The 17,096-nt window shown below is 30.8% G+C and overlaps 3 protein-coding genes across 3 annotated transcripts; 2 read left to right on the forward strand and 1 right to left on the reverse strand.

Annotated features, from left to right (window-relative positions):
• The first annotated feature begins 3,905 nt into the window (after positions 1 to 3,905).
• LOC146531344 (WD repeat domain phosphoinositide-interacting protein 3) lies at positions 3,906 to 8,280 on the forward strand. Its single transcript, XM_085198782.1, has 6 exons — positions 3,906 to 4,099; positions 4,206 to 4,487; positions 4,555 to 4,706; positions 5,028 to 5,231; positions 5,600 to 5,837; positions 6,762 to 8,280. Exons 1-6 carry the CDS (start codon positions 4,033 to 4,035, stop codon positions 6,863 to 6,865), a joined length of 1,047 nt encoding a protein of 348 aa, XP_085054908.1. The 5' UTR covers positions 3,906 to 4,032; the 3' UTR covers positions 6,866 to 8,280.
• A 1,118-nt stretch (positions 8,281 to 9,398) lies between these two features.
• waw (Translation factor waclaw) lies at positions 9,399 to 13,530 on the reverse strand. Its single transcript, XM_085198781.1, has 11 exons — positions 13,250 to 13,530; positions 12,980 to 13,160; positions 12,751 to 12,873; positions 11,956 to 12,469; positions 11,438 to 11,648; positions 11,033 to 11,164; positions 10,812 to 10,927; positions 10,223 to 10,455; positions 10,005 to 10,133; positions 9,746 to 9,829; positions 9,399 to 9,549 (listed from the first exon to the last, which is right to left on the reverse strand). Exons 1-11 carry the CDS (start codon positions 13,315 to 13,317, stop codon positions 9,424 to 9,426), a joined length of 1,917 nt encoding a protein of 638 aa, XP_085054907.1. The 5' UTR covers positions 13,318 to 13,530; the 3' UTR covers positions 9,399 to 9,423.
• A 53-nt stretch (positions 13,531 to 13,583) lies between these two features.
• Positions 13,584 to 17,094, forward strand: KdelR (ER lumen protein-retaining receptor). The gene is made up of 5 exons (XM_085198784.1): positions 13,584 to 13,775; positions 13,859 to 14,118; positions 14,278 to 14,424; positions 14,708 to 14,813; positions 16,077 to 17,094. Exons 1-5 carry the CDS (start codon positions 13,685 to 13,687, stop codon positions 16,109 to 16,111), a joined length of 639 nt encoding a protein of 212 aa, XP_085054910.1. The 5' UTR covers positions 13,584 to 13,684; the 3' UTR covers positions 16,112 to 17,094.
• The last annotated feature ends 2 nt before the right edge of the window (positions 17,095 to 17,096 follow it).

The raw sequence follows: 17,096 nt of genomic DNA on the forward strand, positions 1-17,096 counted from the left end.
GCGAAGAGGTAACAAGATTAAATTATAGTCAAATTCAGGTCTACGTTCTCTTGGAGCACAGAAAAAATAAGGTTCTAACTTGTCTAAAATTCCACCAAGTTTTACATAGCTAGTTTACAAATTGAGATAAAGATTTTTTTTATTTGTTTTAATAATAGATACTAATTTAATATATTTGCAAATAAAATAAAAATAGACTATATTACTTCGTTTTACATTTTAAAAGTATTATTTCCACACTTATGAAAAAAAAACTACACAAACATCCAAGTTTCAAGGGGCCGGTTCAAATTCCGCTACATTCAAAATGACTATATGTTTTTCAAAAAGTATTTGACTAGGAAAAAAAATCAGCTTCACACTGTATCCTGCACACAGCATAGTAGACAGAGGGAACTCCGTTCCCCACTTTCCGTCGAATTCTGGAGGCATTTCGTGTTGAGTGGCGGAGCTCAACGCCGTGCTTTGCCTCGACACCAGAGCGAAGAAATGGAATATTAAGTGTAATACCTAATAGATAGATCTAACCAAATTATACACTTCTTTAACCACCACCATAATGATTTCTCGGTCACGAGCGCACAACTGCATCGTTTTATCCGGAGACGGATGGATGTTTGCTGATCTAATGGCATTTTCAATTTGCATTCAAATTCCTGGTCCCGCATTACTGGACTGCGATGCCGAATGCTCCAGTGCCCGAATGCTGGTACTAGAATGCCTCGATGCCCCAATCGGATTAACACTAACGACGCACTATTCAGCTATGGTAATACCTACTGGCATTGGTGCTCGTTCTATCGGAAACTGCTCGTGGAAATACTTTTAAATTAAACATTATATCTCTTTTTTCCAAAGTACTTAGTTAATATCTAGATAGGTATGTTATAGTAATTTGTATTTATTCTATAATCTGTGGTTTATGAAATCTTTGACAGCTCAAACAATATAATTAAATAATTCGCGCGTTTAATAATGCCTATAAAAATAACGCCTTTATCATAACTTTTTCAATAAGTTCGAAGAAAAAATTGTGAATTATATGCGTTATAACAGATTTTATACTGAAATACAAATATATTTTATGCCAAACTAACTTTTCAAATATATTTACAACATTTCACTTATGTATATTACGGAGGGCGTCGTGCACGAGGGTGTGGCTGTAATGCGACTGTAGTGAGTTCGATCTCGACTCGAAGGAATTAATTATTATTTATTAATGATTTTATTTCTTCGCTCTGGCAGACGCAATGCTTCCAAAATTCGGTAAAAAATTGGGAACGGAGTGTCGTAACACTAGGTGCCCTTTGTCGCACATGCTGTGTGAGCGATACAGTGTAAAACTGACCTATATAACAACAAATATAAGACATGCTATGAACGTGGTAAAGAGTTAGTATAAATAAGTTGCACCAGCATCAGAAGACTAAACTTTAGTATCTAAGTTTAACAGTTCCACTTGACTTTTATAATAAATATCGAAAACAATATTACCCACGAACAACTTCATTAAGGCTTTTCCACTAAATCGAAGAGGCTATTTTCCTGCAGCCGCAGGGTAGATTAAGTAATTATTAATCGTCCTCGGTCCCCGTTGCAATCTCGTCTTTGGCCAGACTATAAAAAACCGCACCTAGTACCTACTAATTAATATTGCAGCCGGGGTACACTTTCATTTTGTACTTCCCTTTGTTCCCAGATATCCGTTTGCGCGGATTATTTCACTTCTCTATAGAGAAATTTTAATGTATTGGAAAGAGTACGACTGTCGGTTATTGTGTTCGATGCACTATACATTGTAATGGTGGCGAGGTGTTCATTATTTTAATATCTCTTACGCTTTTGAAGTTAAAAATATATATATTTTTTATATATAACGCTTATTTCTATTTCAACATTGTACCCCTAGTTCTTTACAAAAGGGGACATTTTTAGTTTTCTTATTCAGATTTTTTTTTAGGTTCAATCAGTTATTTAATAAGATAAATGATCAAAAAAATCAAATCAGCTTCCTGCTGTATACTACACACTGCAGGGTAATCTAGTGTTAAAACACTCCGTTCTCTACTTCCCATTGCCATTGTGTGTTCAGTGGTGTTGAGTTCCGCCAGAAGCAGCCAGAACGAAAAAATAAAAATATTAATAAATAATAATACATTCCCTCGAGTGGGGACCGAACCCACAACCATCACGTCACAGTCACACCCTTGTGGCCCTGCACTACTATACAAATTATATCGAAATACTCGAGAAAACTTGCAAAAAAATGTTTAATTTAAAAGTATTTCCACCAGCAGTTTCCGATAGAACGAGCACCAATGCCAGTAGGTATTACCATAGCTGAATAGTGCGTCGTTAGTGTTAATCCGATTGGGGCATCGGGGCATTCTAGTCCAGCATTCGGGCACTGGAGCATTCGGCATCGCAGTCCAGTAATGCGGGACCAGGAATTTGAATGCAAATTGAAAATGCCATTAGATCAGCAAACATCCATCCGCCTCCGGATAAAACGATGCAGTTGTGCGCTCGTGACCGAGAAATCATTATGGTGGTGGCTAATGGAGTGCACGATTTGGTTAGATCGATCCATTATTACACTTAATGTAACTAGTCTAATACTTTTTAAAAAACATGATAATTAACATGTTAGCCTGTATGTATAGATAATTTTAGTTCTGAAAGTGTTCTCATTCAAATTCATTTTCCTTCCTTCTCACATGGTTACATATCACACATACAGTTGATCAATTTATATGTATAATATTAAAAAAAAAATCTATATGCCTATAAAACTATATACACCAGTATAAAAGGAACGAGAGTTGCCTATGTAAAAATTCAATCACTTCAAAAGCTTTACAAAGATTTCTAACAGCGGGGGCTTAAATGAAATTACAGCATTGTTTCGGCGCTGTTCACCAGCGCGTTTATACGTTGGTATTATACTTATCTATCTTTGGGGTATTCTCAATATCATTTGTTTTGTTTATTTTATAGTACGAGAAAAAAAAGATATGAAATATTATTCGGCGACAAAGAATTAGGCATTTGTATAAAATGTTATGTTTTCAATTGTAATGAACGGATTGCGTTCTTCAGGAATGATTTAGTCAAATTTGCAATATCTATATAATATCTCTATTATAATCTATTGTGTAACTCTCTTGTGTGTTTTTTATAATCTAAGCAATTTTGCGAAATCAAAAATGTCGTGAAGAACAAAACGTTGGCTTAAATATACTTAGGTATAACTTAGCCATCCAACATTCACTAACTAATATAAGCGAATAACCGCGGGGTTAACGGCATATCGAAACATCTCTACCAAGCATAACTATATATGGACATACTGTATGGTCAACAACGGTGCTGAATTAAGCTGTAGACGGCTGCGTAGATTTGATTTTAGGTTTTTTCTTACTTTTGAGTAAATTCTTCTTGAGTGAACAATGCGCATAAGTTCAGGAAACCTAACTTCAGGGCGTCCACGACTAGGTGACCGTTCTGTACGAGTATGTGTCTAAAAAGCTTGGTAGGATGAAAATATCGTTAATTTACATCACTTTATTCCATTGTGCGTTGGATGGCTGAAATCAACGCCATACTCTGTATTATCTAAAGAAGGATAAATATTTAATTCCCTCAATCAAACCCATTAGCATCTCGTTTGTAGTCAGATATAATACTACCACACGACCGCTTAATAATATGTATCAAGTCCACAATCCAATTTTTTTATATTTTAATATCAATTATTTTAATACAGTCATAAGGGTACAATAAAATAATTATATTTAACTGAAAAATAAAGTAAACCTGAATAATATAGTAGTAATTACAGATTAATATTATAATTTATATTCTATGTAAAAAAAAAACACAAATTGTTTATCATCTTGACATTTTTTAAAATGTCAACATCTGATGTATTTGTCTATTGTTTCTGTCAAGTTGCCGCAAAGTCGAACTATGATTATTTAGGTTTATATTTGTTATTCTGCAATAAATTTAAGATTTTATAATTTGACCATGAATTTATCAGAGGAAAACAGTTTTACAAACGGCCTTTTATACGTTGGATTTAATCAGGACCAAGGTAAATAATGATGACACTATTATATCTAGAAAGTAAAAACATGCAATTTTTGTTGTCTAATGACTGTCTGTACTGTTATTTGATATTTTTTGTTACAATTTTACAGGATGCTTCGCATGCGGAACAGAAAATGGCTTTAGAGTATTCAATAGCGATCCGCTGAAGGAAAAAGAACGTCAAAATTTCGCAGATGGTGGACTATCTTACGTAGAAATGTTATTTAGATGTAATTACATGGCACTAGTTGGCGGAGGCAAAACACCCGTATATCCGCCAAACAGAGTAATTATATGGGATGATCTTAAAAAAGATTCAGCTATTTCTTTAGATTTCAATAACCCTGTAAAAGCTGTAAAATTGAGAAGAGACAGGATAGTCGTGGTTTTAGGTAAGTAAAAATATTTAAAATTCTGAGCTTTAGTCAATAATTTACTATATATAATATGTTATTTCAGAAAATCTGATCAAAGTATACACATTTACTGCACAACCGCAGTTGTTACATGTTTTTGAGACTTGTCCAAATACAAAAGGCCTTTGTGTTGTGTGTCCAAACAGTAATAATGCCCTACTTGCTTATCCAAGCCGCAAGACTGGGCATGTTCAGGTAATCAACTATTTTGATTATTCAACCAAATGAATATTTATCTATTTACAACATCCCTGCCTAATGACACAATTTAGTTTTCAAACTTATAATATTATATTAAAGCAATTACAAAAATAGAAGATAATTTTAAAAGGAACTGAATAGCTTTTACATTAATTAAATGTGTCAGAAGAACAGTGTAAAAGTGCATAATGAATTTGTATACAGTAATAGATTAACAAGGTTGTGTGGTTCTTCTCTGTATCCTGTTCCCTGCATGCAGGATACAGGTGATGTTAAAATAATATAAATTTACTAAATTCCAAACCTTTCTTATAGTTAGTAGAGTTAAGTAGTCATGCGGGAACTAGTACAGCTCCAGAAGGACATTTGATTGCGGCACATGAGGCTCCACTAAACTGCTTAGCACTTAATGTGGGAGGAACTAGACTAGCTACAGCCTCCACAAAGGGTACTCTCATAAGGGTTTTTGATACAAATACAGGACAAAAGTTGGCAGAACTAAGGAGAGGTGCACATCAGGTACAATTTAAATTGTCATTTATTTTAATCTTTGTTTAGTTTCACAATGTATTTAGATATATAAACTACTTTTTTATATCTTAATTATTTTAACATGTATGCTTAAAGCTATTTTAGTACAGCTGACTATATGTGATGGTTATGAATTCGATCTCCACTTGTAATATAATTTTTATTTCCCTGCTCAGGCATTGCCTGTTGAACAACAAAACTCAATGAGAAAATGAAACGTTTCATTTCCTTGAGTGGATATTGAACCCACAACCGCTTCTGTCCCTTCATCGCAACTGGCCTCATTAATTTATATTAATTGTTAACTAATATAAAATACTTAATACTTAGGTTATTATTGTTTTTTTGCTTTCCAGGCTACAATATACTGTATAAACTTTAACCATACAAGTACTAACCTATGTGTGACATCAGACCACGGCACAGTACATATATTTAGTCTCGAAAATGAAAAGTTAAACAAGCAATCGAGCCTAGCAACAGTTAATTTTCTACCCAAATATTTCTCGAGTAATTGGAGTTTCTGTAAATTTACAATACCTAACGGTCCGCCGTGTATTTGTGCGTTTGGTGTTGATAAAAGTTCTATTATTGGTGAGTATCTTTGTTTTTACTTATTTTTTTTTAAACTACAAAAAAAGTGATTTGTTTGATTTTGAGGAATAATACTACTCAATAGTATTATCCCTTACATAGATTTTTGCTAATTATAATATTATTATGAGAAAATTCAAAGTAGAAATTTTGTAGAAGTTATTCTCAAAACAGTAAAGACTGTCCAGATATCTGGTTTCATTAAGGGACAAATGAAAACCACATTAGAAATTATCACTTAATATTTAAAAATATTTTATTTTTTTACATTTAATTGTATTTTTTATATTTTCAAGTTTTAAAAACGACAACTTGTTCTTACTTCATTGGATTTCTTCAGTATTTAGAAAACCAAAAGCAGGATGTTTATCCTTAAGTCTATATAACAACAATAACAATATATGCCATTAACACATTATGTTGACACTTTTATCTTCATACAACAAAGATCAATACTATTATTATTCACTGTTAATAGATTAGATAAATTCTTTGTTTTCTTTATCTAAATGCTTTTGGTCAATATTATGGATGATATATTTATTTTGATTATTTAATAAATATGGTGGTTCGAGATAAAAAAGATGTTATTTAAAAATATTTATAAATATATTTTTTATAATGAGGCAAGTCATGGGGCACGGTTTTGGGTTCATTCTCACTCTACAAAGTGAAATATTTAATATTTACATTTCCTTGCTCTGGTAATGCGGTGTTGTTTTCCTAAATACACAATGAAAATACGGCCAAGAGTGGGGTATGAAAGTGTTTTAATGGAAAAAGAGTGTCTTAATATTAGGTTCCCAGGTTCTCTCTGCCTACTGTCTATTGCCCTGCTTAGTGCGGGAAGTAGTGTGAAGCTAAAAAAAACAATAATGTAGAAAAACTAAAATACCTAGATAACAAATATTATTCCTTTCACAGTGATATGTGCTGACGGATCATACTACAAATATAAGTTTAATGAAAAAGGCGAATGTACGAGAGACGTCTATGCTCAATTTCTAGAAACATCCGAAGACAGATAAATGTGATAAAATCATTTAATATTGGAATAAATTCAAATTCAGAAGTTAGTACCAAACTACCTTCTAATTTATATTGGTACTGTGTTATTAATATTGGCATTAAATAAAAAATGAACGTTAAACAAAAACCATTCAAGTTTTAGCCAAATATTGCTTGTAAAGAAATTATAATTCTGTTGATATTGAAACCTAGTCTTAGATAAAGTATCTATATAGTAAACACTCATTTTTTTTTCATTTTACCATTTTGATATATATATATATATTATCAGAATTTAAAAAAGGCAGTCAATCAATATTTTTTTTTTTAATCTATTTATATATTTTATATGAACTATAAAAGGCAATAATATTTGATACTGTTTTTAAAGTTTAGTGTTGTAAAGCATATTATTGTATGTTAAAGATATTAGAGAGGCTATTTAGATTTATTTATAGAAAATTTATAACACAGTAGCAATATTAATAACATATGGTGTGTCGAGATGAGAAAATCAGTATGTTAGATTGGACGTATGTATTTGTATGTTTATACATTGTTCCCTAATATCTATGAAACTTATTAAGTAGATTCTTCGACAGCTTATGATGATTTTTTTACAACATAAAGTTGCATCACTTCATTTTTAATTTTTATTGATAATTTTTAGATGTAGAATAAATACAAGTGCCTCAAATGTCTATATAAATGTAGGTAACTAGGGGCGCGAACCGGACCTCAATTTTGACTCGCTGCACTTGTAAAATCTCGGTAGTGTTCACATGTTGAGCGAAGCGAGAAATGAATTTTTGGAAATTTTTTACCATCAACGTAGTTGTATCTATACGTTTGCAAATTTTCATCTCAATCGGTCAAACCGTTTCCCAAACGGTTTGACCGATTGAGTGTTGACCTATTGGTGACGAAGAGTGTGTCTCCAGTAGAGCGCTCTGCTTGCTTCACTCAATTATTTTTTTTCTTCATTTTATATTTAGTAATATTGAATACAGCTTGAATCCTACAAGTGCACAAATTTCCAAAATAATCGTATGGCTCATGAAAACAATAATAAATTAAATTAGAAATTCAAAACAAACCAGAAATGAATTAATTTTTTTTAATAAATGATATTGTTTGGAATTTGGTACCCTTGGCACTTTTCTCTTAAAGTAATGAGAGAATGTAAAAATAATTATAATTAACTATTCCAACAAAATAAAATGCTGTGATAAAATCTTGGCAAAATATAATAATTTTAAATGAGATTCTTTAACCGAGTTAACTATGTAAATTTAGTATTAAATATTTTTGGAAACCACTTTTACAACACCAGTTTTAACACTGCAGTAGTCTGAGGTTCATGGATAGAGGCAATCTAAAAAAAATCTAATACTAAATACAGTCAATTAATCTAGGTGAAGAGTTTCATTTAAACTATGTAAAATTCGCGAAAATCAAAGATCTTATTAAAATATAATCATATCAATAGAAAATATTTTTTAAAAATTTTTATTATGACAAATTGGAGTCAACTCCCAAGCCTTCTCCAAAGAGCTTGTGAATGAAACTTTATGATGTAAGAAACTCATGGCTATTAATAATTACTACTATTATTATTATATGTTCTAAATGCCTACATTTAATATTTTTTAAAGATCTCAAAAAAACAATGTTGATTTTAATTGGATATATAGATTCTATACATTTCACTTGTTATTTATAAATTAGATAGAATTTGGGAGAAATGTTTTTAATTATATATAATTGTTGTCCATTGAAGCTTTTGCAAGTTTTCCTTTTTTGCCTTAGATTAGACTGCGAGGATCAAATAAATGGCGTTGTATACATTTTTACTGTTTATATTATATTTATTATTGATTATTAGAGACTGTCAGCTAAATAACGTCTAATTGTACGAGATGGTTATAGATTCAAGTCGCGTTCGGGGGAATTAATTATTTTCATTTCCTTGTTCTGTCGTCAAGTCAATCCGCGGCGTTGAGTTCCGTCATTCAACACGCAGTGTCTCAGAAATTGGACGGCAAGTGGAGCAAAATATTGGTTATTACTTTTTACTCGAAAGACACATTATATATAGTTATGTTATGTTAGTATTTTAATAAGTTACTAGTTTAGTGTTGCACTCACAAAAATTACCATTAATTTAAATAGTTTACCAATTTCGTTCAAATAAGTATGTTTTATGGATATTTTGTTTATAATCTGTATTGTTTTTTCAATTTCTTAGTTATTTTTTTTATTTACAGACAAACACAGCATGTTTTACAATTTATTTTTTATGATTTTTAAATATGCAATGACTTATTGTAATAATGAATTTATAATAAATAATTGTAAGTATTTTATATTAGAAAAATGTCTTATTATTTTACCTAAATCTACAATTTTGAAGTTATATTTACATCGCTGGGTAATTATTTGGGTAATTCACGCCGCGCTTCATCTTAGATCAGAGAAAAGAATATAACACATGAATATTTTTTTTTCGAAAAATCTTGTACTTTATAAGATTTATGAAAAAAATAAATAAAATTATCATTAAATAAATGTTTTAATCCTATCTCTTTAATACATCTATGAAAGTGTCTCTTGGTATTTTAATGTTGGCAACACTTCTCATTTTCTTTTTTCCTTCCGCTTGCTGTTTCAATAACTTTTTTCTGCGCGTAACATCACCACCATACTGAAATTAAAATTAATTAGGAACTATAAATGTGCCTCCAGAATTCGGCGGGAAGTGGGGATACCGCATGAAGCTGATACAATATAAATAAAATTTACGGAAAAAGTAGTTAGTAGTTTACACACAAAGACCAAACATATAAAACATTCAATTCAATTCAAAATGAATCTAAAAAAAGTATATAAAAAATACATACCAACTTCGCAGTAACATCTTTACGATACGCCTTTATTGTTTCTCGTGAATAAACTTTTCCAGACACTACTGCTTGTATTGCCACCTAAAAACATTTTTTTACATAAAAATCTTCTATTTACTTAGCACTAGCTTTTGCCCACGTGGTAAAATATAAATAACTAAGAAATAAGTGCGAGAATGAACTCTGCCCGCAGGTAGTGTGTTACATAGAAACTTAATAAATATATAAGTAGTATGTGGCGTGCATTATGAATTACCTGCACCATTTGACGTGGAATCATTTCCTTTAGCCTCGCAGTTAGCCTCTTGGCGTTGTACTCTAGACGGCTAACGTGGATGATTGTCGATAGTTCATCTACTAGCACGCCGTTTAACATTATGTCCATCTGATATGACATAAAAGTATGTTATTTATTAACTTAACTAAACGTTAATGAAGACTTGTTACCAAAGTACTTTTTAAAACCATACTCACTCTGACCAAAGCACTAGGATGGAACCCATGGTCCTGATAATCGAAACTAGCAAAACCAGACGTCAAACTCTTCAGCGTATCGTGAAAGTCTATAACAACTTCTGATAATGGTAAAACGAATTGCATTAGCGTCATTCTGTCGTCAACCGCACTAGACGGAAGGGGGGTTCCCCGACGGTCCACGCATAGTGACGTCACTGCGCCTATATATTCTACAGGCGTTATTATTGTACCTGAAATGCAAAATTATCACATTATTACTATAATCCATTAATTAATACTAGGGGCGCGAACCGGACCTCTATTTTGACTCGCTGCGCTCGCAAAATCTCGGTAGTGTTCGGAAGTTGGAGGATGATGGGAAAATGGATATTTTAAAACGGATTCTGATATAACTTTTATTTTTTTTAGCTTCATACTGTATCTCACATATAGCAGTGTAGGCTGAGGGAGCCTAGTGTTAAGATATATGTTGCGAGTGGCGGAGCTCAACGCCGCGCCCCGACATCGAAGCAAAAAAATTAAAATATTTAATATTATTTAATACACCTATAAAATTTACTAATTTTTTTACTCATAAATATATTACCAATCACAAAAGGTTCATAGTATTCTACAATATTGTTTGGATCCGGTAGTTGTAAAGGATTTGTTATAATTACTTCTTCACCCTTGTACTGTTTCAAAAGTTTTGCTCCTTTTACTCTGGAAAAAAATCACAATAATTGGTTGTTTTTTTTTAACCTAATTGGTTTTATTTCGTTATATTCCTTATCAAACCATTTAAAGCTATTATATAGGTATGATTACTTTATTTTATAAGGTACCGATGGAGCAGTCAAAATAGCTTCTGCCTTATGTTCCTGCAAAAGACGTTGTGTAAACACATCAAGATGTAGCAGACCCAAAAAACCAATTCTCCATCCTTGGCCTAAGGCTGGACTGAAAATAAAATCATAAAAAAAATATTAAATTATACTTCTTTGTTTTCATTGAAAAGCTCTTTAACCAATGGTTGAGGAAATCTTTACATTCATTCACAAAAAAATATTAAATCAAAAATAATAATTCCCCAAATAGATATCATAAACAAAAACCTAGTATAAATCCTCAACTTATATAATAAGTATATGAATCAACAATATTTTATTTAAATCTATTCCACATAACATTTGCACAGCATATAAATGTTATAATAAAAAAAAAACCTATTACCTTGAGTCCACATTCACACTGACTGCAGAGTCATTTAAGGATAGTTTCTTAATAGCATCTCCCAATTGTATATGTTGAGACTGGTCTGATGGGAAGATACCAGCATACACCATATGCTTGACAGTTGGTGCGGAAGCTATTTTAGTACTTTCAGCTGATTCGAGGGACAGAAGTTGGTCACCTACACAGCCTCCACTTTTTGGTCCACAACCTTCAAAAAAAAAAATTATTAAAATAAATATGCAAAGAAACATACAAAATATTTTATATTTTCATATTATATGGATAATGACAATGCAATGGTTGTGAGTTTGAATTGCCATTTGGAGAAATAACTTTGCAAAAATATTTTTTTCAATAAGGTAAAGCAGAGTGTAGGATTTTAATGGTCTTACCGCCCAGGATGTTACAGATCGTGCAAAGTGGAGTAGGTTTAGCAGGAAGGCAGATTCTAGCAACATATGCCGGGATTAATGTGAGGAGGAAGGAGAGTGTAGTATAATAGTCTTAACACTCACCCACCATTACAACTTGTCCAGCAACAGCTTTTTCAATTGGTTCTTCATTTGGTCTTAAAAGTGCCAAATATCTCAAAGTGTGCTGTTTCAAGTCTGACCTCCACTTAACACTTTGACCAACTTGAATCATACCAGATTCTATGTAAGCTAAGCACAATATGCCCCTATATTTGTCATGCCAAGTATCTATTATTGAAGCTTTAAAATGTTTTTCATCACTTATTGGTGGGGGTGGTATTCGAGATATGACAGCTTCTAACAATTCTTTGACCCCCCAACCTTTCTTTGCAGATATACTCATAACTGAATTTGGATCTATATCAAAGAGTGATTTCAATTGGGCTTTCACATTTTCTGGATCAGCCCTCGGCAAATCAACTTTGTTAAGTGTGGGTATTATGACTAAATTGTTTCGTTTAGCTAAAGAATGAACGGCAACAGTCTGTGCTTGGACACCTTCATTTGCGTCTACTAATAATATTACTCCTTGACATGCCCTTACACTGCGAACAACCTGAAAAGGTGATAATTTAAAACTTTTATATAATAAAGGCATTGCTTTATAGTGGCACAGTGGGAATTATACACACTTAGGGGAATGAATTAATGATGTGTCCCAGCTTTAGTGTACCAAAATTTTATTTAATATAAGTGCAGCACTTAGTTTCAAAACTCAACACACTGTCATAAATACATGTAAAAATCAGAGTATAGAATCAAGTGAAACTAGGTGTTTTTTTACTTACTCTACTCTAGCAGAATAAAATGTGAAGATAAGAAACAATATTTAATTACCTCATTGGAAAAATCTACATGCCCTGGTGTATCAATTAGATTCAATAAATATTTTTCATTATTGTAGGTGTAGTTTAAAGATGCCGTTACTGCTTTTACTGTTATACCTCTCTCCCTTTCAACCTAAAATCATATTAAGTTATCATGTTTCAAATAATATAGTTATTAGTATTTTATAGTATTAGTATAGTTATTAGTTTTTTTATAGTTAGTTGATCCAGATACTTACAGGTAATTGATCCAATACTTGACTATTTTCATTTCCAGGTTTAATAACTCCAGTTAATTCAAGTAAGCGATCAGCTAACGTACTTTTACCATGGTCAACATGGGCTACTATGCTAAAATTTCTAATTTTAGCAATATCTATATTTTTACCACTGTCAGAGCTATACAATCTTCTTATAGAACTAAAAAAATAATAAACAATTTATTCTTGTTGTTCTTTTATTTCATGTTTAGAGCAAAAACTTTTTGTAGAATAGGTTAGATTACGCACCTTTTATATATTCTTACCCTTGACGCATAAGAATTCCAGTCTATTAATTTATTTATAAACCTCCCCATACTTGTTATTTAATTCACAAGATAAACATAATTATTTTATAAATGAAATATTATTCGAATTTTCTATTGGAAAATACTTGATAGTATTTCAATTGACAATTGACATTGTCAAAATCAGCTGAAAATCCTGCCGAATACAAAGCTAAGTGTGCACTGCATTAGACAAAAAGCGTAACTGTATATAAATTCTTAAGCTTGCCATTTGAAAAAAAAGTTAAAATTTCGGTACAAGTATTCATTATTTTATTTTTTGTACAACAACACTGCCATTCTTTGTCAGTCAGCCACGTCACTTTTGCTCGATGAGAACATTGTTGAGTTAGTTTACGCGGCGTCTAATTTAGGATACTTCATAAAACATTAAATCATGAATATATTCCGTTTACTTGCGGACTTGTCCCACCTGTTAGCTATTATAATATTATTACTTAAGATATGGAAAACCAGATCATGTGCAGGTGAATATACCAGCCGGCATGTTCCGTTTATTTTCTAATACGTAAGTAGAAGATACATTGTAATGTTTTTTGCAATATTTCAGGAATATCTGGCAAATCGCAAATACTATTTTCTATAGTATATACGACCCGGTATTTGGACTTGGTGACCACATTCGTGTCTCCATATAACACTATAATGAAAATAGTGTTCTTGGCTGCATCATACGCGACTGTTTATTTAATGTATGTCAAGTTTAAAGCCACATACGATCACAACCACGATACATTCAGGATTGAATTCCTCTTAATTCCATCTCTTATTCTGGCTTTACTGATTAATCGTGAGTTCACAGTAATGGAGGTTAGTATAGTTCATTGCTCTATTTTAATTAAAACATTCAATTTATCTATGCACAGATTAAAACATTTTTGTAATATCACTAATATTTGAAATCTAAACTACAATAAAAATATACTAAATTCAATTACTAACTTAATATTTTGTATAACTTAATTACAGATATTATGGACATTCTCTATTTATTTGGAATCAGTTGCAATTCTCCCACAACTATTTTTGGTTTCTAAGACTGGAGAAGCTGAAAGTATCACATCACACTACTTGTTTGCATTGGGTTCTTACAGAGGCCTATATCTTTTGAACTGGGTAAGGAAATTAATTTAAAGAGTTCTTATAATTGAAAGTTATTGTTAGACTTGTGGCACAGCATCAGATGTGATTACAATCAACTTGGGTGCACAAAATATTTTCATTTCCCTGTACTGATAGACAAAGTAGCATTGAGTTATGCCACCAGAGAAAGAAAGTAGAGGACAAAGTGTCTTAACACAAAATATTTTTATTTGCACTGTTATATGTGAAATAGAATTTGTAAGTAAAAATATGTATGTTTAACTATAATGAATTAATATTTTGTCTGTCTTTGCAGATATACCGTTACATTGTTGAAAATCACCATGAGCCAATTGCCATTGTTGCCGGCATAGTACAGACTGTTTTGTACTGCGATTTCTTCTACCTCTACATTACTAAAGGTATGTATTTATAGACATTGAAAATAAAAATGTATAAAATGTAAATTAGCTCCCATTATAACTATCTACTTTTATAATTTATTAAAATCTTATTCACATATGTAAAATTGAACTGATAATTAATACATAAAAAATCTAGGAGTTTTCTACAAAAAAGTTTAAATAAATTTGAAAAAGCTGATAAAGAATATTTATTTAAATCAGTAATTAAAATGAAGACTTCTTCATAAGTAAATATAAAAAATCTATAGTTTTAATTATGACATTGTACAGCGATGTTACTTCCAAGGTTCTTACATGTTGTTTTATTTTTGAATTGTCATAACAATGTAGCATATGTTTATAAAAATATATATATAATGTATTAATGAATATGTCTATTTCTGTTTGTCTACTGCTTATTTTTATGCAGTTTTTTGCTACATTTCAACTTTGTTTATTCCATTATCTATGTATTAGTCACAGATACTATATTCATGAATATATTTAGTCGCTCAAATATTATACAGTACTATTTCTCATATTGTACAATGTTGGAGTCTCTATAAATTATATATTTATAGTACAGTAGTATAGTACTCTATAAATTATATATTATTGGTGTGACATGTGGCATGTTGAGTAGCAGAACTCAACATCATTCTAAGAGATATTTACTGTGCTATCATAGCCTCTAAAAATTATAATACTTTTTTTATGAGGATTCTCAGAAAATGAAAATTAATACTGATTTGTTGATAATATACTGATTTGGTGATATGATAATAGTACTATATTCTGAATTAATAAAAAATATGAGGCTATATTGGCACAGTGGTATAGCATCTTACTGTAAGCACAACGATTATGAGTTAGATTTATGAGGGGAATGATTTATTATTATTTTCTTTGCTCTGGTAAGCGAAAAATAATAAAAGTATGAAGATAAAGAATGGCATTAAGTTTCTCCACAAAACACGACAATGACGCGATATCAAAAATTCGAATGGAGCAATTTAATATTAGATTCCTTCTGCCTAGATAAAAATAAATTGTAGATCTAATGTTACTAATATTACTAAATACAGAACTGCCTTTCTGTAGGACTGATACTACCGACATTTCTAAGTAACTTTACGATTCAAAAGTGCTTGTAATGGCCTAACTGAATAGAAGAATATTCAGATTTTTTAAATCACTATATATAGTCAATGTGGATTTATATTGATATATTTTTTTGTATTAGATTTTATTTAATATATAATTTTTGTTGTCTCTTTCCAGTTCTCAAAGGTAAGAAGCTGCAACTACCAGCCTAAGCCGCAAGAGAGTGCAATGAATTGACAGGAGTCAAGTTATTATTATAAGTCAATAATATTACCTAAGATCTAGTTGTACAAGTGAGGTGTTACAGCTGTGAAAACTTATTTAAGGCATTTGTCATATTCTATACTAAATTTATGTACTTTTAAAATAAACTTAATTTCCTTTGACTTAACCATGGATCATTATCACTAAGTGTTGTATGATGAGTTTGTTTCATTTTCTTTAGAGGAAATAGGAATAGTAATTTTATACATTAAATATCTTACAAAAAATTGGCTAATAATATTATTGAAGTGTATATTATGAAATATTTGTAATAAACAATTTACATGCAGATGACAGGTTGATAATGTTTTATTCAAATCTTGTTTGTCAATTACTAAAACAATTAGCTAAATATTCAAGTTATGAACTAATTATAAGTTAATACTGACACCAAATTAGTATTACTTATATTGCATTTGACATTTCCACGATAATTTGTGGGCATGCCATTAACTTTACCACATTAGGCAATAAATAACTATTTAGAAATAACTGTTGGGCAATGTATAAGTAAGTATATAGTAATATATTTCTATACAATATAACGAAAAATTATGTTTATGACGTACATAGTGTTCACTTGATGAATGTTGCCAGTTTTAAAAATTGATTAAATATCAAACGCACAAACATCAAAATAAACTGAAATAATCTATTAAATTGTCTGAATTTCATCAAAAATACAGTAATATTTGTAAAGATCGACGTTCTTCTAAGTGAATAGGACTATGTAACATTATGAATTTCCATATTTTATCTTCCACTAAAATAATTAAACTTTTTTACTGTCCATAGTGGATTGTTTATTTTTTTTCAAATGAATTCGAAATTACTTAACCAGACTTAGATCAATTATTTTCTTTTAAACCTAGCTTCTAAGATTTTAATGTAATTCTTGTAATAAGAATTAAAATTTTGAAGTGAAAAAAAACG

This window comes from Heliconius melpomene, chromosome 15 (genome assembly GCF_056956725.1).
Source record: "Heliconius melpomene rosina isolate 202511_hmr_F chromosome 15, ASM5695672v1, whole genome shotgun sequence".
Classification (NCBI taxonomy): Eukaryota; Metazoa; Arthropoda; class Insecta; order Lepidoptera; family Nymphalidae; genus Heliconius; species Heliconius melpomene.